Below are 23,498 nucleotides of genomic sequence, written 5' to 3' on the forward strand. Positions count from 1 at the left end.
ACGTTAATAATTTATTTAATTTATACAACAAATAAAATAAAAAATTTAAAATAAAATATAAAAATAAATCAACCAAAACGCAAATTATATATGAACAAATAAACGCAATATATTTATATGAATAATTATATGTATGCATATATATATGCCTGTATCTAGGTATATATATATATCTATATATATATATATATATATATATATATCATAAAAATAATTCAGCATAAAAAGCATTAAACCAACAACAAAAGCAAGATGTATAGATTGGAGGATACGAACAGCGGCGCTGTTATGGATAAGAACAAACAGAAATGTAAGTTGAATTAACACTGTTAACTGCTTAACGTTGTTTAACAGTTGTTTAATGTTAAGCAATGAAATGAATTTGCACTGTTAACTACTTAACAGTGATGTTCATTAATAATTAACAGTGTTGTAATGTAAAGCAAAGACTGTGAAATATAAGAGAGCTTGACAGGGAAAATATCTCTTTGTTTAGCGAATGATCACTATGTGGAAATGCTCTAACAGCTCTATAACGCACGAGTACCATAGCAAGCAGCTGCTGCTTATTGCTGTTACCTGTTGCTGTCTCTCTTCAGAACGAAACAAGTGTGCGTGTGCCTATGTGTTGGCTTGACTTATCAGTCAGCTTTTGCTTGCTCATTGAGAGAAGGAGAAGGAGGAGCTAATTTAGCAAGTAGCAGCGCTACGCTTGTTGGACTTTATGGACTTCCCCTCTATTTGTTTAGTGCATGTGGATTCCACGAAAGCGTTTTATCAACGGCGCCTTGCGTCTGCCCTTCAATTTGTCAAGTGTTTATTATGTATTGCAACAAGTTGGCAATGTTTTAGACCAAGTCATACCCTGTAATTAGCCTATGCAATAAATACGTATATAAAAAGGATGATCAGATGGACAGAATACAACTTGGTAGAATAATATTATCTAGGCCTAACTTCGTTTTGTATTTGTGCTAGCATGGAAAACTGAGCCAATCGATATTTATCGATTTTGCGTAATGAATACCATTACGACTTGTGAGCAGTTCATAGACTGATCTTTCCATTCGATATACTCTATAAATAATGCATATATATGACAAACATTGCCTTCAAGGCAAAACACCCCGCCTTCAATACCACTTTTAATGGGTACGGGGTATAGGAAGCGTCGCACAATTGCACCCATTGATGGGTCATTCATGACTCACTTGGCAAACAGCGACCCGACTCAGGGCGACTCTACACTAGACCTGTTTGCTGATAACGTACTTTATATATATATATATATTGCCCGGATTTAGCATCGATGCGAAATATTTGCCCCCCCTACGCACCCCTTTTGATACGTAAACCAACCCCCTGTTCACCAATCAAGAGAAAAATGTCGTTGCGACTATTATTGGCCAAGCCGACGACGACCACATTTCGCTAGAGCTAGCCACAAACGGATCACAGCAGCGATTCCCCCGTCCGTTTCTATAAATAGACGCACACTTGCAACAGCAACAGCAGCATCATCATGAAGCAGATGCCAGGGAGCAGCAGGTCGTACGAGGAGCATCCATTTAGCTCCATAACCCAACAAATTGGCAAGTGATCAACTTTGATTTAATAATAAACGAGACGAGAAATAAAATTCGGGCGAGGCCTTACTGAAGTTGAAATACCCTTTTCAAACATAGGAAACTTCTATGTGGTAGATACGGAAAACAAGAAAGCATCTGCCTCACATATGTTTACAAAAGTTAAATTAAATATCAATTATATTTAACTAATATTAACTAATTGATGTTGAAATGGTATTCAAACACATTCGAACTCTTTGGAAAATTTGATCTGTGCCAGGTCTGTTTAAAAAGTATAGAATTTTGTGATTTTTTGTGAATATCTATTTTATGCCCTTCTCTAATTCTAATCATTATCCTCGCTACACTTCAAAAAATCATTCCTATGAACTTGTTCAGGTTCTACCTCTCTACATCTTTAACTCCGCAATGGTATCGTAGCGTTGTGCTTCCATGGGTCGTTTGACTTCTTCGGGTAGATACAGGGAGGAAGAGTCAAAAGCACTATTCAAAATGAAATGAAATTCAGAATTCGCTCTACTTTTTTAACAGATCTTAAATGAATCCAAATGAAACTTTGTAAGGAAGGAAAATTTGATAAAGAGTCTTTCACTCATCAATTAAATGACTCAATAGATTTGCATAAAAGCATTTGCTTCAATTTGTTCCACCTGCATCAGGGACTCTAAAACTAAAACTAATTAGTTAACATCAGGTCGTTAGGGTATAGTATAGGTATAGGTATATGTATAGGGTATAGTCAATCTGCCTTTCGTGTTTAGTGGCTTCGCTTGCTGCCTCAGGTTAATTTGTGGCATTAATTAAAATTAAATAAAATTTTTGCATTTTATTTACTTTGTTGTATGATAATTTTCCGGTTCTACTCGTTCACAAAGTGAAAGAAGAGTATATTGGCTTTGTGTAATGCTCGTACGTCCTAATTGAAATTGGATAATTTGTAATGCAAATCGCAATATAAATGCATATAATATGTTTACTGGAGGCATGGAGAGTCGGAAAGGATCATATAGAGTTCAGATAACTTTTGTAGTTGAATCGCAGCTAGATCTATACATTGTGAGGGCCGCCCACTAGGGCGTGGCAATATTGATTTTTGATTGAACTAATTTTGGAATGCAAACGAGTATTGAACAGTCGGTCACACCTGACTGCAATGTTCTCGCTTGTTTTTTGTTTTGTTTATCGACTTCCTCATCGATACAGAAACAAAAGAAACTGTGTGAAGGCTGTGTGGGTGGTGTGTGGTGTGTGGCGTGTGTGGTGTGTTGTGTGTTTATGCATCATATGCTATATATATTTATAGATATCTATATCTTTATTCTTGACGATCTCACGTTTGGCCGATAATTGGAATTTAGTTACATTAAAAGACCATAATATAAAAAAACAGCTGAAAAAGTGAGAAAATCTTATCACGGTACAAATTGTTTTAAATATATATATGCAACTATGTATATATATATATATATACGAATGTTGAATGGCATTACGAAAAGGAAAAACAGCTGTTGCCTAATTGAAAATCAGCTGAAAAGCTTGAATTATCCGCATGCCAAGGCGGAGAAGTTCATAAGTACTGCACAAAGTCAGTAAATTAACAAAACTCTAAGCAACTCTAGAGGTGGTAACTCTGAACAGTTGATAAGCTTGTCAACTAAAATGCCACAAAAAAAACACTTACACACGATATTAGAAATGTCTAAAATTGTTAAGCAAAAGTTGGAAAAGATATTTATAGCTTTCGAGCTTTTCGATTAAGTCTGAAAAGAATTGTGAAGGATTTTTTGCAAGTTAAAACTTGATATTTCACAGACAAATAACTAAGTAAAGCCTGCAACTGTGGATATCAGGAATCTGAAGATTAAAAGCTTGCAAATTGAAAGCTCTCCAGTTCGTATATGAAACGTGATTTGTGTCTGAATCGACGACTCTGACATGAGGTAAAGATCTTTTCAGTTAATTTGGACAATAAGCCAAAGAGACGACAGATCGAAAGCTCGTTTGGCGTGCCGTGACTTGAGGCAATCAAAATAGAACGTGTTGAAAAGGGGGAATCAGCAGATGCATTTGATGGGGATTTGGGGATCAGCGTGTTCACTGCGCTCAACAGATACAAATTTTGGCAACGGCACCGAAGGGAAGAAGAAATGCAGCAACAAACGTAATTAAACGTAACGTAACGTAACGTAATGTCGCGACACAAAAAAAAACTGACGACGAAGACGACAAATGTTGCGCTCGACATGATTTTTCTAGCTGTAAAAAAAACATTGACGCAGTTCGCGTTGAAATCTCACGCGACGCAGATCGCGCGAGTAGTCGCCAGCCGAAAAATAACTAAATATACATATATATATATATATATATATATTTATATTATATACTATATATATATATATATATATATTTAGAGAGCTCTTTGTGGTACGAGTGTCGCTTAGAATTTTACGAGCTATGAAAACAGTGCAAACAAATTGTTTAATTGATGGAGCACAAATGCTGTCAATTAAAATTGGAAGAAAAGCTTCTTTCTTCTATTATTAAGTGAAAAAGAGAAGCATCTGATTCTTTACTTTTTTGTTTGAGTGATCTATATATATATATATATATATATAAGTGAATCTCGCGATAAAAGAACTTTTGCATAGCGTGTGAAATACGTTGCGCTATGTGCGAAAAGAACGAAAGAAAGATAAAGAAAGCGAACACAAAAAGACAAGTTGGAATGTTGCAGTCGGATGCTACCGACTGCCTGATACTCGTTCACGTTGCAAAAGCAATGAAAATTAATCAAAGTTTCCCTATTAACGATATTAACTGTATAAGTCTATCTCTATTTCTATCTCACGAGGAGATGCACAAGTCTTAAACTGAGCAAGTTCTTCCGATGCGCCACAATTTGGCCAGCAGGCGTGGATAGATGAGGGGTTCTGCCACGCCCCAAGAGGCGTATTGCTTAGTCGAGTTTTTGAGAGGGGGACCTACGAACGGACAGACGCTACACATAACCGAATATACTCTTCTTTCACTCTGTGAACGTGTATAATAAACAAGGAAGGAAATATTTATATAGCCATTAATATAGACAACATCTCTCTGGCTTTGCTGTCGCTTCTTCCGGACATTGACTCAATCGCGATGTCAACGGCTTTGGTCTACTGGCAGTCAATGAACGCCTCGATGGCTGGCCATGAGCCCGGCCTGATCGGTAGCGCGACGGCAACGGTAACAGCTGCGCCGACAGCTGTTCTCGTCGGCTCCTCTTCATCGTCGTCGGCCTGGCGTCCATCGTGGAGCAGCTGGAGCAATGGGGGCAATGGCAACGGCTATCAACTGCAGCAACAACAGCCTCCGCACTATTTGGCCCAAATCGATTGCCAGCATACGATCAAGAGCTTCGCCTCCAATCCCAGTTCCAAATTCAGTGCAACAATCAACAGCAACAATCACTCGAACCATCATCAGCAACAGCATCAGCATCATTTGTTGTCACAGCGGCCAGCGCAGTTAAGCTGTAAGCACGAAATAGTCCAAGAATTTTGAATTTTGAATTATCTTCCATCATCCCCGATAAGCTTATCACTCAACATATTCTGCATAACAAGAAGTTCGTTTACCCACCTGCACCTGTAGTGTACTCAGCATGCACCTGTGGCATGTTTTTGTTTCGATAGGTTTTGATAGCTATCGATTGTTGAGCTTTGACGGCTTTTCTGAAAACCAGCAAGAGCTTTAAGTGCATTAAATTGCATATCAACTAAAAGCTTGTTTGCTTTGTAAACGTTTCCAACACAACTGAAAGCTTCTTAAAGCTTTCACAAGCCTCAATTGAAAAGTTTCAAGAGTAAATTTAAGTTTTCAGAAAACTAAAACAAAGCTTTTAATAAATTATAGAGTGTTAAGCTAGCAGCTCTTAAAGCTAACAAGTCTCTAGAATTTGATAATTTTTACTAGCTTATTTAATTCGTTCCCGAATCAAAAAGCACATTGCAGCGGTTGCTACTTAAAGCTTTAAGCGGCATATTCGAATGAACTTTACACGTCTCGCTTGGGTACAGTTAGATTTCAGTTCATTTTATAGTTCGAAATAATGTTATCAAGTATTATTAAGTAATATTTCATTCAGCTAACATATTGGACTAGACTATGGAATGTGAATTCATTTGAATGTGCGTTCTCCTACCTCCTGCCTGCTGCTCATCTATTGCCTCGTCGCTTTTGTCTCTTTGTCTGTTCTGCTGCCCATTCACTTGTCGGCAATTGCGAAATGCAATATCAGTTTCAATGCCCCCTTCATCTGCTCCTCCGCCAATTGTGCCCCAACCCCTGTTCACTGAGTACCCTTTTTGTGCTATTTTTGACTCGGAGCAAAACAGAGACGCGAACAACTATATATATATATATATATATATATATATATATGTGCGACGATCTTGGTGTGCATATTGTGTAATATTTCTTATTGGGACTTTTTGGTCTTTTTGTTGTCTAGTTCTAAATTTAGTTGGGGAAAACGTATTTTGGGCGGTCTTTTTGGGCTTTTGGCAGCTGCCTCAGGTGTGTGTGTGTGTGTGTGTGCGGCAGGTGCAACACCTGTGCCCAGGTACAATCGGTCAATGAACTCGTGCGCGCTTTCTCTCTCTATCTCTCTCTCTCTCGCTCCCCTCACTTCCGCAAAATGTAACTTTTTATATTTCTCTATTTTACAGTATCCGCCGGCTATGGTTCCAGTGGTGGCGCCGTGGACACATCGCAGGGTAGTGGGAGCGGCGGAGGGGGCGGCGGCGGTGGCGGTGGCAGACAGCGCCATGCGCCGCTCTACGGACGCTTTGTGGTCGAAGAGGAACTGCCTGCCACGCATCGCGATGTTATGCATCATGTGAGTGCCATTAAGAAATAACTCTTATATTGAACTATTCAACAATACTCTCTCTCTCTCTCTCTCTTTCTACCTCTGCAGCACTCTAGTCCTTCGTCTTCGTCGGAGGTGCGCGCCATGCAGGCACGCATACCCCCGCATTTTCGAGATCCGGCCATTGCACCGTTGCGAAAGCTGAGCGTCGATCTGATAAAGACCTACAAGCACATCAATGAGGTAAGCAAGAGCCACATACCCCCTACCAGAATCCCTCTCTGTATTTCTTTTGGCAAACATGTATTTGGCTACCGATCAGCGCGTGCCTGTCCTTGACCCGGTTAACCTGAAAACACGTCAATAACTCGCAACTGAAATGTTGCCAAATGCCAGCCCTTGTCACTCAACGGCATGTTATTAACAGAATTATACGAAGCGTACAGAGAGTTCTCGCTCTATCTCCCTCTCTTCTATCTTTCGCTTTCAGTTAACCAACAGCTCAATAACATAAGCTGCTGTTCTATTATTAGCTCGTAACTTAACTCGTATATTGCAGTTTCTGATCGCTCGGTAACTGTTAACCTGCAGCATAGTAACAGTTTAATTTCTGCTCTGTGCTTAACAGTTGGCAAGCTCGCTCATACGCATTCTTTTCCTCTTAATATTCTGCTTTTCTGTTCTGCAGCAGACAACAGTTGCACTTTCCGCTCTATGTCGCTGTCATTTACTGTCATTTGCTTATGCAAAGTTTTTAAACGGCGCTCTCGTTTTTCATACCCTGAATCCATTGAAAAAAAGAATTCAGGACAACTAGCTAAATCAAGACAGACATATATTGCAAACAATAAAGACTTGAAGCTTAGAATGCTTGAAATTTCAGCCGTATGCAGGGTATAAACTAGTCGGGCATTGCTGACCCCAGCTGTCCTGGTTTTTTTTACTGTTATGCAAATGGTTGTACGATTAGCGGCTCTGTATTTGTTAAATTGCTTTTCACTTGTAATGTGTAAAAAAATGTGTAAGGAAATGCAAAACTGCTTAAATGAATGCATGGAAAAAGCGTTAGATGTTTGTCAAAGGTGAAAGTTGCGATAAAAAATGTCGATCGTCTGATTAGCTGAAGCCAACAGCAGTTACAATTAATTGGCTGGCAAATTGTTGCACACACACTTAAGCAGAGTGTCAAAGACAAAAGCAGACGTCTACAGCAGAAGCAACAGCAGCAGCAGAGTCAAACGCAAAGTGCCTAAATATATGCACCGTTACTTGTTACATTGTTGCTGCTGTCTTATCAGCTCAAATTCAGTCGCTGGCGCTGACTTTGACGTTGACGTCGCTGCTTTGTATACTATATTAAAGCACAGACAAGACACACACACACACTAGGAGAATGGGAGAGAGAGCGAGAGTGCGCGATTAACTGTGACGTTGCGTCTGCTAGGCACCACAAGCTAAAAACGTCATTGCCAGGCAACAGTAGCAGACGACAACGTGAACAGCAACAGCAGCCGCGGCCGCAGCCACAGTCGACGTTGTCGTCGTTGTCGTCGACGTAGTCTTCAGCATACACCCATTTTTGAGCATTGTTTTCCGCATAGCGCTCCACATGTATATTTCTACAACGCTCGGCTAGCAGCAACAGCACAGCCGCAGCAATTGTGTGCAGTCGTCTTTTAGGCGTTGTTGAATTCCGCGAGCGCCACTCTCATCCTCTCTCAGTGTCTGGCTGTCTGGTTACACCAACGTACAATGCGCTGCAAACAGCGCTCTCGCGACTGGCCCTCGCCCTCGCTCTGTTCAACTTGTTTGCACGTGCAGCGCTCTCGCTCACACCGACGGTCACATGCGGCGTTAGCAACAACTTTTTTTCGCCAAGCAACCAGCTGCATACAAAATTTTTCGCCAAGCCAATGAACAAAGCAAAGAAACGAGCGAGAGGGAGAAGCAGTGGAAAGATGTAAGCGAGTGTAACCACAGTGAGACACGAAAGGAATGGGGGACAAGTTTGTTACTTTAATGTTGTCTTTGCATAGATGTTTGATCCTAATCCAAATTAAAGTATTAATTAATAATCATTAACAACAAAGGTGGATATTCGAAATATCTATATATATATAGACATATAAATACCTATGGCTGGTACAGCTGCATAATAATTAATATTTAGAGCGATACAAACCAGGCATACTGTTGGCTGACAACTACGTTAACAGTAAGCGCAATATTGAGACATCTGTTAATTAACATTTAATTTTAAAAAACTAAAGTAGAAATTTGATTGAAGCTACTGTTAGCTCAAAGCTGCGTTAACATTGAGCGCAATGCTGTCAATTTACAAAGCGCTGTTACAACTATCGATATCAGGCATAATTATTGCCGAACTGTCACTTTATTACCGTTATGCATGTGTTTGAAAAAGAATCGAGACCGAAAGTACCCATTGAAATGTTTGTCAAAATGTCTTCAATGTGAAAGTAAACAATTAAATATACTCGTACAAATCTCCATATAAATATATGTATACATATATTTATAAGTATACATTTTTTTAAATCACCCTTTACCAATAATACAAACATGAAGGTATACTATGCGAAGAAGAAGCGCCGTGCCCAGCAAACGCAGGGCGATGATGATTCGTCGAATAAAAAGGAACGCAAATTATACAATGATGGTTACGACGATGATAATCACGACTATATCATCAAAAATGGCGAGAAGTTTCTGGATCGCTACGAGATTGATTCACTAATTGGTGCGTATAAAATTATAGTATATCAATATATCTTTATATTAGAGTAGAAATAGAAATAGAATAGGAAGAATAATTTTTTTTTTTATTTATAGTTAGCATTACTAGCTAATTTCAGTTTATAATATTTTGTTGGCTATATTTTTTTAATGAAGGACAATCAGTCAATCTATCATTCATTCTGTTTCTTAGCTTAGATATATATATTGCTTATCAGCTTGATCATCAATCAGACAATCAATTATTCAATCAGTCCTTATTCATTTACTTTATTAAAAGTTATTACAATTCATATAGCTTGCTAGGCGCTATATTGCTATCAATCAATCAATCATGCTCACTGATTTTTAATTTGCAGGCAAGGGCAGTTTTGGTCAGGTGGTTAAGGCCTACGATCATGAGGAGCAATGCCACGTGGCAATCAAGATAATTAAGAATAAGAAACCGTTCCTAAATCAGGCACAAATTGAAGTCAAACTGCTCGAGATGATGAATCGTGCGGATGCTGAAAACAAATACTATATCGGTAAGTGAATGCAACTTAAAGCCAAAGGCTCGAAAACTAAACTTTCTCTCTCTCTCTCTCTCTGACGCTCTCTGTTGTCATCTACAGTCAAGCTCAAGCGCCATTTTATGTGGCGCAATCATCTGTGCCTCGTCTTCGAGCTGCTATCGTATAATCTGTACGATCTGTTGAGGAACACGAATTTCCGTGGCGTTTCGCTGAACCTCACGCGCAAATTTGCGCAGCAACTGTGCACGGCTCTTCTGTTCCTGAGCACACCCGAACTGAACATAATACACTGTGATCTGAAGCCCGAGAACATATTGCTATGCAATCCCAAGCGATCGGCCATCAAAATTGTTGACTTTGGCAGCTCCTGTCAGCTGGGACAACGCGTAAGTATCTGAGTATACCCTGTGAACCATGTGCATATGGTGGAAGCTGAGCATATCTGTATTGCTGCTGTATACCCTGTAAATGAGTGGTACATCTAAATCTAAGAATCGTATATAGTGGATATAACTTTCGCTTTTCGTATGTTGATTATATTTGAACTCGCTTAGTGCTTGTATACCCTGTAAATAGTTTGAATCTCTGAATGGGGCAAGTTAGGCAATAAGTCTATGAAAAATCCCAAATATTAAAATTCCATGTATTGTAAGAGATCTTTTACTTACGGTACTTTCTTGAGTGCCCATATACCCTGTAAACACATCGAAACCCCCTGTGTGAAGAGAGTATATTAGAAACTAGATAAAATAGTAGTGAAGTAGTGTCAGACTCGAATCCCTAGCTTACAAATAGTTGAGGTTCGAGTTTCCAGGTTCAATTGAAACTAAGTTTAGAGACTCTTCTCATTGCAACTCTGTCTCCCTCTGTTTTGTAGATCTATCAATACATCCAATCGCGCTTCTATCGATCACCGGAGGTGCTGCTGGGCATTCAATACGATTTGGCAATCGATATGTGGTCGCTCGGCTGCATTCTGGTGGAGATGCATACCGGAGAGCCGCTGTTCTCCGGTTGCAATGAGTTCGATCAGATGAACAAGATTGTCGAGGTGCTGGGCATGCCGCCCAAGTATCTGTTGGATCAGGCGCATAAGACGCGCAAGTTCTTCGATAAGATTGTCACCGATGGCTCCTACGTGCTAAAGAAGACCCTCAATGGACGCAAATATAAGCCGCCCGGTTCCCGCAAGCTACACGATATACTCGGCGTTGAGACGGGCGGCCCGGCGGGTCGGCGTCTGGACGAGCCGGGACATTCCGTGTCCGACTATCTCAAGTTCAAGGATCTGATATTGCGCATGCTTGATTTCGATCCAAAGACACGAGTCACGCCCTACTACGCCTTGCAGCACAACTTCTTTAAGCGCACCACCGACGAGTCGACCAATACGAGCGGCGCGGGCGCCACTGCGAATGCCGGCGCCGGTGGCAGCGGCTCGGGTGGCTCCTCGTCCGCGGGTGGCGGCGGTGCCGGCAGCGGCGGTGGTGCAGGTGGCGGTGGAAGTTTAACTGCAGCGGGCAGTGGCGGCACAGGTCCTGGTGCTGGTGGCACCACTGGCAGTGGACCCAACGCCAGTAGCAGCAGCAGCAGCAGCGTCGTCTCCTCCAGCGCAGCAGCAGCGGCAGCCGCTGCAGCTGCAGCAGCAGCAGCCAGCTCCTCATCTTCGGGTGGCAGCAACAGCATCGGCGGCGCTGCCAATCAACAGCAACAGCAGCAGTCGCTCGTCTCCAGCAGCAACAGCGGCGCCATCGATCCACAATGTCTAGGTAAGTTTTGATCCTCTTCCTCTCCCTTTCTCTCCTTCTGCCAAGCTCTTATTTTGTATAAAATATTTGTTTTTTTTTTATTTGTTGTGCTCCTCTTTCTCTCTCTCTTTTTATAGCTGAAATTTGTCATTTTTTATTATTTGTAAATATCGGAAATCGAAAAGAAAAACCGTATTTATCGATAACGATCAGTAATCGATACAATTGAAGTTAGGTAATTCAAGACATTTGTGTTAAAAGAATGAAATGTCTTGTAAAATCCTATCGATAACTATGCATCGATCGATAATTATCGATAACTATTAAAATATTAAAATGACAGTTGCGCAAATGCTTTTGGTAATCGATAACGATAACTATTTCAATTTCGCTCAATAACCATTTTTTAGTACAATTTCAGTTTATTAAGCCACAAAGGTTTTGTTTTTTGTTGTGTTTTTTCTTTTTGTTAATAATAGTATTCATAATAATATTGTTAACAAAAAATAGTCATAATCAGTAATCAATGTATTTAATTTGTACTGTAAACAGTATTTAATTTAGTATTTATCTAGTATGTATTTGGTACTGTTGACATTTTATGTGTTGAATTTGGCAACTGCACAACACTAACTTATAGTATTATTTCAAACATTGATGCCATTTGCAGAAAATTTGAATTTTTCGATTAAGATTTTCATTTCCTTAGCTGCATGGTTGTATATATATGTAATTATGTGTGGGTGTGTGTGTGTGTGTTAAAAGAAAAAAATCAATTCGATTTGAACAAATTTAAATATGTTTTGTTTTACAAAAAAGAAATATAAAAATTGAAAGAACAAAAATTGTCAAAAAAAAAAACCAAAAAAAAAAATTGATTTAAATTGTAGCTAAAAATGTTAAAATTAAGAATTTATATATATATATATATATATATACATACTATATACATGTGTATATATATGTATATATACATATCGATTATGATTTTTGTTACTACATATATCTGATAAAAAGAAATAAAATATTTAGTTGCATTTATACATATTATTAAGCATATATAATTATTATATATATAAATTGTAAGTGTTCTTTCGTTTTCTTAACGGTAGCACCTTCCCCATTTTCAATCCAAAAAAAACAGTGTTGTCAAACGTAGAAACATTTTTGTTTGTTTTTTTTATTATATTTATTTTGATTATTGTATTAATTTCTACTTGCAAGGCAGAAGCAGGCGGAAGCCAACAAAGAAACTCAACTAATTTATGCCCACAATTATTATGCTCTCTTTTTCTAACAAACAAAAAAAAAAAAAAACAAAAAAACAAAAAAAATTCCAAAAACGATACACTTTCGCGTGCATATTTCGAATACAACAACAAACCACGACACAGACGAGCGCCGATGACCAGCAACAACAACTACAACTACAACTACAGTAACAACAACAGCAGCAGCCGCCGTCGTAACAACACCAACAACAAAAGCAAACGCAAATTAGGCATATAAGTACTCAGGATAACAGTAGATAACGACAGTGCAGCAGCAGCGACAGCGTCAACAGTGCAGCTGCTATGCAACAGTAATATTAACAGCAACTGTTATTCGATACGATATGTTTCGTTCCATTGAACGAAAGCGTTTCCATTGCGCACGTTAAGTAAGGCTAAGGCCATCTTATTGTAAATATCCAGAGGCTCGAGCTCCACCCAAAACACGTTATTTTCCTAATGTGTGGCGCATTAAATAAACTTATTTTTTTCCAAATAAATATTTACACATATATGTATGTGATTACGTATATATACATATATATTTTTTTCGCACCTAGTATACATTAATATAAACAAGGAAAATTTAGACACGCTCCAAAGAATAAGTAAAATGAAAAGGAAAACCCAAATAATAGTAATTAAATTAATGTATATTTTAAACTTGTTTCGTTTAGTTTTGCGTGTGATTTTTTTTAATAAATGTCGCTAACAGTTAAGCATTTATTTGTAAGCAACTAGGGCCATAGTATTGTAAATTTAAGCATTAAAAAAATTAAAAAAAAAAAAAACAATTTAAAATAAAAGTAAAAACTGTTAAAAATATAAGTAACACATAAAACAAGGAATCCTTAACGACTTTCTTAATGACTGCCATACATATATATATATATATATGTACATAATATATATATATATATATATATATATATATAATAACATCATAAGTTTAACAGTACATAACATTTAAAAATTAACAGCGTACAGACATACATACAGAATAGTAAAGAAGTGTGTACATAGGCTATATATATATAACGTGTGTGTATGTGTATGTATTGAGGCAAAATAGGGCGCATAGCTGCTAATAACAAAGCAAAGCAAAAAGAAAGATAAACATTAATTAACAGCTCTTCCCAATGTGAATCACATACACACATACATACACTGTCAACTGTCAGAGGTATATATCCATGTCTTGCTTGCCTACTCTTTTGGTTGTTTACGCTTTTCACTTCACTCACACAAACACACACGCCTACACACACATCCTCGCTCTGTTTGTCCAACTGCACTGCACTGCACTGTACTGCACTTTGTGAACACCTTATACTCATGGGAGCTAATAAGTTTGAGTGAGAGACTTGAAAATTTGCACAGACAAATTCAATACAAATATGGTCAAGCTTTGAGCACAACAGCAACAAAAAATTGAAATTTCGATCTATCATACAACATAAACAGAAGGGTATTACGCCGTCGCACTCTGAAGAATGATGTATTTTCGTCCTTATATGTTGTTCGTAAACAGCTAAGAGAGCATGCTCGACTGAATTTAGATTGTGCTCTCGCTTTCGCTCTCCGTCTCTCGAATGTAGACGCGATCCACATGTTGATTGCAGAAAATGTAACCGTTAAATAAACATGCTTGCTTCTACTTGCTGAGCCAACTGCAGCTATTCCTCTCTACACACACACAAACGCACGCACCCTGACACGCATTCATTGCATACGTAAACAAAACTAATCGTGCTTCAAATCAATTGTAAAAGCAATGTTAAATAACAGATCAGCTAATCTGGTCGATTTAACAGAAGCTTTGTCGCAAGACAGTAAACATACTTGAAAAATTTTTTTTTTACCGAAAAAGATAGAAAATAATATATAAGATAACTCATACAACAAATACCAAATCTAAACACAAATCATAGTTTTTAGGTGTGTAAAAATAGTAAAAAAAAAATTAAAAAAAAAGAAGCAAACGAAATAATTAACATTAGGAATATTATTAATAATTATAAAATATATTTAATGATTTAAAAGGAAATACGAAGAAATCGATAGCATTGCATACAACAGAAACATAAATCAATACTAAAAAAAAATTTAAAAAAAAACTAGCATTTAACAGATACACACACACGCATACGTACATATACGTATATACACACATGTCTACATATATACACACACATACATATATATACATGTGTATGCAAACATATATATGAGAATTGAAATTGAAAACGAAAATAAAAATGAATTCAATAGAAGATAGAGACAGACAGACAGACAGATAGATAGATAGACAGAGACAGAGGCACAGATGGGAGTTGCATATGTATTGTATATGTGTTTGTATAATTCTACAATTTAGCGTTTAGCACCCGAGTAAACAATTCAAGAATTTAACAAATAATTAATAATTAAAACAAAAAAACAGAAAGAGGAAACTTTAAAAAGTTGTGTAAAATACTTAAAGCAAAAGCCGATAAAGAGTGTTTTAAATTTAAGTTAAATTACAATAAACAGACACATACACACAATCATCACACACACATACATAATTTAGTTGAGAAATAATAAAAAAATGGCATAGAGAAAAGGAAAATTAAAAACGAAATCATAAAATTTATATGAAAATTAATTGCAAGCATTTAGATTTAGGCCACGAAAAAAACCCAAAACCAAAAGTATTGAAAACATATTTAGAAAACACGCAAACCAAATTTAATAACCAAAAAATAATAAATAAAATAAAAATTCAATCGCAAATGCAAAGCGATCAGTGGAAATGCCTCAAGATATGCAGCAACATTTTGATGTCAAGCCCATGTTAACTAACGGCAAATGGCTGCAACCAAAATGGCGGCCAGCTGCAGCTATTTTAGTGCTGCGCAAAGAGCAATGCAATAACGAAACAGTATTGCAAAATGAATATGCAAAAAAAAGACAAACAATGTAGGAGATGAAGAAAAGACAGAAACTGGTTGAAAATGAAACGCATTTAGTTTGACAATTTAATGAAGATACAAAGACAACACAAACACACATACACAGGCAACACACACATACACTCTCATGCATTTGTGGCATTTATATATATATATACATATATATATATATAACGTAAAGCTGATGGTTTAAGTTTAATGAGTACGAAATAATTTATGAATGATTACTAAATAATAAGTTAAAAAGAGAGAAACCCAAGAAAACATGAAAACTAAAAGCAAACAACAAAAAATGACAAAAAAAGCGAAAAAAACCCTTCAATAAAAATTTATGATATAATCAACAAAAAAAAAAAACAAAATATGAGAACTTTTGCAGTGTCGCAATATTAACATTGACAGATTTAACATTTATTGAATTATTTAACATTTGCCTTTGCAGGTCTGTTATTGCACCATGCGAACAACAACAGCAACAACAACAACAGCAATGCCAATGCGATGAACTTTTCGGCGCTCAGTCTGCAGCCGCAGCCAGCGACAACAGCGAACAGCAGCAGTAGCCTAAACAACAACATTAACATAAACAACAATAACAGTCTGAATAGCTTAAATCACAGCAGCAGCAGCGTCGGTGTCGGCATTAGCGGCGGTCGCCGCAATATTTATATGAGCAATAGTTATCCGCACGCCATGGACTGTGATCCGCCGCTGGGGCAACAACAAATGCCGCCGCCGCCGTTGCCGCCCGTCTCGGCTGCTACTATGGCAGCGGCAGCACTACGCCTCGGCCAGCCGCCGTTCGGACGCATGCGCAGCAGCGGCGTTGCCATTGCGCCACATCAGAATTTCAGCAGCATTAAGCATAACGGTAATGTAGTACAACCGCCACCACCGCCGACGTCGCTGCTGCTGCCGCCGCTGCCACCACCCGCCGCACATCAACAAATGCAACTGCCGACACAGCCGCAGCCGCATCACAGTTATGCGCCAGCATCGTTGCCGCTCGACTTGATGCATCACTATGGCAACATGTCCGCCGCTGCGTCACATCTGATGATGACAGATTCGAGCGTTATCAGCGCCTCTGCTGCCGGCGGTCCTCCAGCTGGTTCCGGACCGGCCTCATATGGGGTGCTACTCTATCATCCACAGCCGTTAGCGCCACTGCAGCTGCCCATGCCGCTGCCAGCGTCTGCATCGACATCATCATCACTTGCTGCATTGCCAGCGTCGGCAGCGACGTCAGGCAGCGTTAGCTCTGCAGCGGGTGCCAGCAGCGATGCCTCTTCGTCGTCGCCCATGGTGGGCGTATGTGTTCAACAGAATCCTGTAGTTATACATTAGCGTTACCTGCCGTCTATATAAACTATAATTTAACATTTTATATTTTATTTGCTCTTTTTTTTTACACCACACACTCGCACACGCAAACGTCTGTGTAGCCAGCTTTTGTGCTCCCCTTTCTCTCTCTTTTGTGTGTGCGAGTGTTTCCGTTCTCTTAGCTCGCCAGCAGACACTGCTATTTATTGCACATCCATCCAAACACACACACACACACACACACACACACATCATAGCTAGCTGAAATTTACACTCACACACACACACACGCATCGGTTTATTTAAGTCATGCTTTCACCATGAAGCCGTCTCGCTCATACACACACACACACATGCAAACACGCATTGCTCATCGCGTTTACAATTAGCAAGAGTTCTTATTAATTAGAACGTTTTTTTTTTTACCTAGTTTTAAATGCATAAATTTAATGTAACCATAACGAAATAATTTTACTTATACAGAATCAAAAGTAAATTTTATTTAATTTTTAATTTAAATTATGTAATTTTATTTGAAGAGCAATTGCGCAGTAATTTTCAAATGAAAACTAATTTTGCTTGATTTTAAAAGCGAAAACAACAAAAGAAAATATTATTGTATACCACACAAGTTGTACTCCATTTCTTGTGTCCTTAGATTAGCACCTGGGCGCGATAGTGCTTCTGCAGCTTATTGGCCTTAGTGCCCAACTGCATCTGCCACTTGGACTGTACGCGTTTCATTAGATGAATGTCGCGTGCCTTACGCGCCGCTGCTTGCTGCTGCGTCTGCGTCCAGCCCAGTGCTCGATATTCGCTCAGCACGCGATGTAGCTTCCGATCCGACTTCTTGAGCGCAACTGCGCGAGTCGGTTGCAGGCGCTGCTTGTAATAGCGCAGCAGCGACCGATGGCCAATAACAGCGCCAGAGGGCAAAACTAATTGGTACTCATCGCCATCGAGCAGATCGGGCACAACCTCTTCGTCAATGTCCATGCCCGCTTTCTGCAAGATAAATTTGTAAGAGATAGTAAATGAGACACAATAAGCAATAAGGTGCTTCAACGAAATGGGCTTTTTATCGATAGTAAAGGACTGAACGAATGATATCGATGATTCAATACTTACATGATCCGGATAACTAGCGCTGTAATCATAATATTCAGCATATTCGGCCAAGGCGACGCCTTCGTGGAGCATCTGACAGTGTCCTTTGTCGACCATATGTTTTCGGACAGCATCCAGCGAATAGAAAGTCTTGCCACGATCATTGCACCACAGGCAAATGAAGTAATTAGCCACCTTTTCGCCCAGGTAGTAGAGCAGGCCCTCGATATCCGTGCAGTAGTCGGTGTCAGGTATGAAGAATGAATGTGTGATTGACATGTGCTTGAGGTTCTCTACCAGATCCTCGCTCTGATGGGCGCAGAAGAGGCAGTCGCGTTCGGTCAACGGATTCTCAGCTATCTTATCCCATTCATCCGAATCGATCTGAAAATGTCAATTGGAGTTTAATGCCATTCAATTTAATTCTCAGCTGACACTCACCTCTTCCTCTTCAATGTCCTCAAAGTCGTCGTCGTCATCATCATCCACTTGCATTGCCCGCTCTGCGAATGCGAGGCGTCCTTTGCCCGCAGCAGCTGCTGCCAGCGCCGGATGTGGACGCGGCTCCACAATGCTTTTGACACACACATCGGATACACTATCTGTGTCTGTCTGCTGCCGTTCGAGCCGAGCTAGCGCCTCCTTGTGCTTCTTGCTGTTGAGATGATTATCGTGCGCCTTCTGGTTGCCAAACTGTTTGCGACATGCGGTGCAATAGATGCTCATCTGTTGCTCCTCGATGGCCGTTTCTGTGGCGCTGCGGGCGCTCAGCACACGCTGCTGGAACTCCTCTGCTGTAACTGGCGGCAACTGCGCCACGCGCCTCTTTAGATTGTAACGATGCCAATCAGTTTTGTAGTGCTCCCTCTGTATATCCGCGTTGGCGAAGCGCGCATCGCAATTGATACACGTGAAATGTGACATTGTAGGGATCTCTTTTTTTGTTTTTATTTTTTGTGTCTACCTAGATTTTGGAATTTCGCAACGAATCAATGATTGGAAAACAACAAAAGACTCAACACGTTCTTGGTTATCGATAGACCGATTGCACGCTGTGCGTGTGGCGGCTAACGATTCACTTTTGTTGTATACGAGTTAAGGCTGCCTGATATGATACTCTACGGCGTTCTCACTGAATTTCAGGTCAGTGTTGTCTATTAGAACAAATTATTAAATAGTAACTCTTTGTACATTATATAATTTAAAAAAAATATTGATGGCGATAATACATACGTGAACTCACGGTCATCTTAATGTAGTGGACACATGGTACACCACATTGACATTTTGTAAAATGAAAGCAGCTTTAAATGGGGCCTTTACTTAATCAATACTGAATATTTTACTTAAATTATGAGCATTTTAAGCGAGGGCAACTTAATTTTATGAATTTTGTTATCGCAAACTTGATCGATGTGCGATAACATAACGCGTGTATTGAGAACGCAGCATTTGGGCGTGCGCACAGTTGCAATTCGATTCGATAAGAGTGAGTACCATGCAAGCCTTAAAATATTTGCACCGGCTGCCGCAGCCGATTTCCCAGCCTTCCATAAGTTATAATGCAGTAAGTATGCCGTGCCAGCGATATTGGTGAAAAAGCCAAACTAATTATCATGTTCAATTGTCATAGGCGTTCGCGGGCGAGCAGCACAAGCAGCGGACGTGCACCGAACACACAACCGCCAACTTGCCAGCCGTTAGAGGCGCCCAAAATAATTATTATACATCCGGGGTCGCAACATTTGCGTATTGGACGTGCCGCCGACCTCAATCCGTTGACCATTCTGCATGCGGTCGCCTACAGGCGTATACCTCAAGACGGAGATGCGCCGCATCACGATCCATTGCTACCGGCACTGGACAACCTGAACTCCACTCGGCTGCAAGCGGAGTTTGAGGAGCAACGTCTGGCTGTCTCTCGCCTGCTGCAGCATTGCGTGGTCGATGAACAGAATCGTTTGCGTGTCGCTACGCCGCCCCAGCAGCTGGCTCACTTCAATCGCAGCAGCATCGCCGAGCAAGTACCGTCACCTGTGCCGCTTGAAGAGGACAAGAACTGGCATAGCGAAGCGCCTGTGCTCTTCGATGAGCAAATTCTCCGCTTGAGTGCCAGCGACGCCCACAATTATGATATACACTTTCCTATCCAGCGCGGCGAGCTGAATGTGCATGGCGGAAAGGGTGGCTCCCTGCAGGCAACATTGTCGCACCTGGAACACATCTGGTCGCATGCTCTGGAGCAATGTTTGGGTATATCACTTCGAGAGTTGTGCACGCATAGCGCCGTTCTCGTTGTGAACGATGTGTATGTGCGACGGCATCTGCGCGAGGCAATGACCCTGTTGCTGCAGCGAATGGGGTTCCAGCGCTGCTTCCTTGTTCAGGACAGCGTGGCTGCCACCTATGGCGCTGGCATTGGCTATGGCTGTGTGGTGGACATTGGCGCCCAAAAGACTTCGATTGCGTGCATCGAGGATGGCATATCGCAGCTGGATGCACGCGTCCGCATCAGCTACGGCGGCGGTGACATTGACCAGGTGCTGCTCATGCTGTTGCGGAAATGCGGATTTCCCTACCGCGAATGCTGTGTGCAGGAGAGCTATGTGGATGCCCAGCTGTTAGACGAGCTAAAGGAGCGGTTCTGCCATTTGAACGCGAACGTTTGTGGGGCACAGGAGAAGCATTTCACACTTCGTCAACCGCAAGGCCAATGGGTGCGCTACACCCTTCAAGTGGGCGATGAGGCAATCATGGCACCCTTAGCTCTCTTCCATACAGAGCTACTGAACATAACGGGTAAAACAAGGGCTGTGCACACGCAGCAATCGGCGCAGGAGCAGTATGACTGTGAGGATTGCTGCGATGCCGAGTATCTACGAGAGACTGGACGACGCAATGGTGTGCGTGCCGGAGATATGAGCATCATTGGTAACTCTTCTGCGCCCATATTCAACTCGACTAAGCCGCCACAGCTGCCCATCACGGCCGACGATGAGGAGCTGATTGTGGTCGACCAGGATGACACGACAGTCAGCAGCAACAGCAACTCCCAGCAGCAACTGTTGCAGCAACAGATGCCCAAGTCGAGCAATGCGTGGTACTTCAATGCAGGCGGCCAGGTCGTGTCGCTCGATCAGGCTGTCATACGTGCGATTGGACGCTGTGGCAGCTATGAGACGCGGCGCAAAATGTTTGGCGCCATTCTGCTAGTGGGCAGCAGTGCCAAGATGCGCGGATTGGCCGCTTGGCTGGAGCAGCGTATCAGCCAGCAGGTTCCACCCGGCCTTGAAGTCAATGTCTTTAGCAAGGGCATGGATGTGGGCATGGTCGCGTGGAAAGGCGCCGCCATCATGTCGGTACTAGAGAGCGCACGCGAACTGTGGATCACGCAGCGGGAATGGCAACGCTATGGCCTACGCATCCTGCGCGAACGTTCGCCCTTTCTCTGGTGATATCGGATGTGTACAGCTAATTGAAATTGTGTATTTATGCATTTAAGAAATTATATTACTTTTATAAGCGCCAATTGAATTGAGAAATATTTCATAAATTTTAAGAGAACTTGTAAAAAATCAACATGAGCGTTTTATCCAATTAGTGAATTAGCACTTTATATATGATACATATGAATGCATCTCAATATCTGATTGCAGTACTCGTATAGATTAATTATTTACCTATTGACAAATTGATGATGTTCTATATAGCAAATTAAAATTGAACATTTATAAACTTAACAAATAACTGTAATAAGTCCTTTGTTCAATTGCTGATTGCACGTCTGAATGACAGACCTAGCATATTCACGATAACGATAACGATAAGCATCTGCACTAATAGCTAACCCTATCAAAGGACATTGTACTCTCTTTAGTATGGCCAACATTGTTATCGATTTCTTAAGTGCAGCTTACAGCACTGAATGGCAGTTCAAATAAGAATAAGCAAATACGTGTTTTTTATAAAACCAACATCAATTTAATTATGAAATATACACGCATATCAAAGGCGTTTGTAAACAGTTTAGAAAAAAATAACAAAAAAGCAAGCAATGAAACTAGGCCAAATACTTCGGCGCACTGGAGCCCATGTAGTGATAAAGATCACCTAATGTGGATCGGACTAGTTTTGCTTTTATGGTTTCCCGATTGAGCCGTTTGTGTGCCTCGAAGCGATGGCAGCCACCAAAGCTGAAATAATAGTTGCCGCCTTCGCTACCGGTAATCCATAAGATGTCAACTGGCGGCACATCATCCGCGTTAGTTTCCGCCTGCAAAAGAGAAATTTTTACTGCTTTTGCTGGAATCAAGTAAAGCATGTGTTTGTGTGTTACGCACATCAATGGTGGCCATGAGTGATTGAACTTTCATCTCATCTAGGACGGAGGGTATCGGCCGTTTAATAACGCTCATTGGCACATTATGCACCTCCTCAATGCCCGCCGAGTGGACGGAATTGTCCAAGCTAGCCATTCGTTTACTGTTGCCTGGATTGGGTTGGAGACTTGATAACTATTATTGGCAATACGGCCAATGTTGTGAAATGCGAGCAATAACAATTAAACTTGTGCCGGCGTTGCCACCCCCGCGAATAGCTTACCCAGTTTCTGTGTCGCCCACAATTTTTGTCCGCTGGGAGGCGCTGCAATGCGTCTGCTCGGCTGCAATGCGAATTGCTTAATGAAGTTCATGCAGGTGCCAACAGTCAACAAATTGGACGCGATATTCGCTGCTGGAGCGTTTAAACTTGTTTTGTTTTATTTCGTATGAATGTGGTGGTTGTCACACTTTTCTTTTCATTTCTTTTTTCTTGTGGTTTTACTTTATTTTCTGCATAATCAACAATCTTGTTGGCCCCCTGCCCCAAGTGCAATCTGTCGTAAACAAAAGGCAAACGCAAATGCGACTTGATAAAAGTAAATGAAAACGAATTCTAATTGAGAACAATGTTCTAAGACTGGGATTGTTTGCATTATACACATACCCCCCACATATGACTACGTGCGTATGTATGAATGTGTATACACATACATATGTATGTGTGTGCGTATGCCAACGAGCGCGTCAGGCATTTTGATTAGCATCCGTAAACTGAGCATTTGCAATCTCTGCCATACAAATAAACGTTGTTTTTACCAAGCGACTGCCTATCAGTAGATAAAGATGAATATATAAGCAATGCTTGCAAGTGCCTTTAAAATCAAGAATATCTAAAATAAAAATAGCAATTTTTTTCTCCCAATTGCAATTATTCAAAACTTTTGAGCTTTGTTTACAACACTGGTCAGCAGGCTGATCGTAATACAACATTGCCCGCCAAATTCAAATTTAAATTCAAATGAAATGATCTCGAACTTGTCATGAAGATTTTTTAAGGCCAATT

The 23,498-nt window shown here is 40.4% G+C and overlaps 4 protein-coding genes across 10 annotated transcripts; 2 read left to right on the forward strand and 2 right to left on the reverse strand.

Moving 5' to 3' along the window:
* The first annotated feature begins 218 nt into the window (after window positions 1-218).
* On the forward strand, window positions 219-17,065 carry LOC111596720 (serine/threonine-protein kinase minibrain). Of its 5 annotated transcripts, none has more exons than XM_023311043.2 (10): window positions 3,337-3,479; window positions 3,536-3,750; window positions 4,675-5,103; window positions 6,299-6,468; window positions 6,550-6,684; window positions 9,028-9,199; window positions 9,555-9,722; window positions 9,810-10,096; window positions 10,588-11,479; window positions 16,126-17,065. In XM_023311043.2, exons 2-10 carry the CDS (start codon window positions 3,651-3,653, stop codon window positions 17,028-17,030), a joined length of 3,258 nt encoding a protein of 1,085 aa, XP_023166811.2. In that variant the 5' UTR covers window positions 3,337-3,479; window positions 3,536-3,650; the 3' UTR covers window positions 17,031-17,065. The 5 variants fall into 5 exon arrangements, with proteins under 5 accessions (XP_023166813.2, XP_023166811.2, XP_023166816.2 ...); XM_023311048.2 differs by lacking the exon at window positions 16,126-17,065 and adding an exon at window positions 12,853-12,888 and having other exon boundaries at window positions 3,345-3,479; XM_023311047.2 differs by lacking the exon at window positions 16,126-17,065 and adding an exon at window positions 12,683-12,801 and having other exon boundaries at window positions 3,345-3,479.
* Window positions 17,066-17,585: 520 nt separating this feature from the next.
* Window positions 17,586-19,428, reverse strand: LOC111596734 (zinc finger protein 622). The gene is made up of 4 exons (XM_023311066.2): window positions 19,347-19,428; window positions 18,555-19,267; window positions 18,135-18,497; window positions 17,586-18,011 (listed from the first exon to the last, which is right to left on the reverse strand). Exons 2-4 carry the CDS (start codon window positions 19,035-19,037, stop codon window positions 17,661-17,663), a joined length of 1,197 nt encoding a protein of 398 aa, XP_023166834.2. The 5' UTR covers window positions 19,038-19,267; window positions 19,347-19,428; the 3' UTR covers window positions 17,586-17,660.
* A 72-nt stretch (window positions 19,429-19,500) lies between these two features.
* On the forward strand, window positions 19,501-21,671 carry LOC111596733 (actin-related protein 8). The gene is made up of 2 exons (XM_023311065.2): window positions 19,501-19,680; window positions 19,747-21,671. Exons 1-2 carry the CDS (start codon window positions 19,676-19,678, stop codon window positions 21,566-21,568), a joined length of 1,827 nt encoding a protein of 608 aa, XP_023166833.2. The 5' UTR covers window positions 19,501-19,675; the 3' UTR covers window positions 21,569-21,671.
* A 437-nt stretch (window positions 21,672-22,108) lies between these two features.
* LOC111596728 (putative sulfiredoxin) lies at window positions 22,109-23,080 on the reverse strand. Of its 3 annotated transcripts, none has more exons than XM_023311060.2 (3): window positions 22,716-22,791; window positions 22,454-22,619; window positions 22,109-22,386 (listed from the first exon to the last, which is right to left on the reverse strand). In XM_023311060.2, the coding sequence occupies exons 2-3, from the start codon at window positions 22,586-22,588 to the stop codon at window positions 22,174-22,176; spliced, it is 348 nt and encodes a 115-aa protein (XP_023166828.1). In that variant the 5' UTR covers window positions 22,589-22,619; window positions 22,716-22,791; the 3' UTR covers window positions 22,109-22,173. The 3 variants fall into 3 exon arrangements, with proteins under 3 accessions (XP_023166828.1, XP_023166825.2, XP_023166827.1); XM_023311057.2 differs by having other exon boundaries at window positions 22,112-22,386; window positions 22,454-22,602; window positions 22,716-23,080; XM_023311059.2 differs by having other exon boundaries at window positions 22,113-22,386; window positions 22,454-22,627; window positions 22,716-22,788.
* Window positions 23,081-23,498: the final 418 nt, after the last annotated feature.

This window comes from Drosophila hydei, unplaced genomic scaffold (assembly GCF_003285905.1).
Source record: "Drosophila hydei strain 15085-1641.00,03,60 unplaced genomic scaffold, DhydRS2 tig00000237-arrow-arrow-pilon, whole genome shotgun sequence".
Taxonomy (NCBI): domain Eukaryota; kingdom Metazoa; phylum Arthropoda; class Insecta; order Diptera; family Drosophilidae; genus Drosophila; species Drosophila hydei.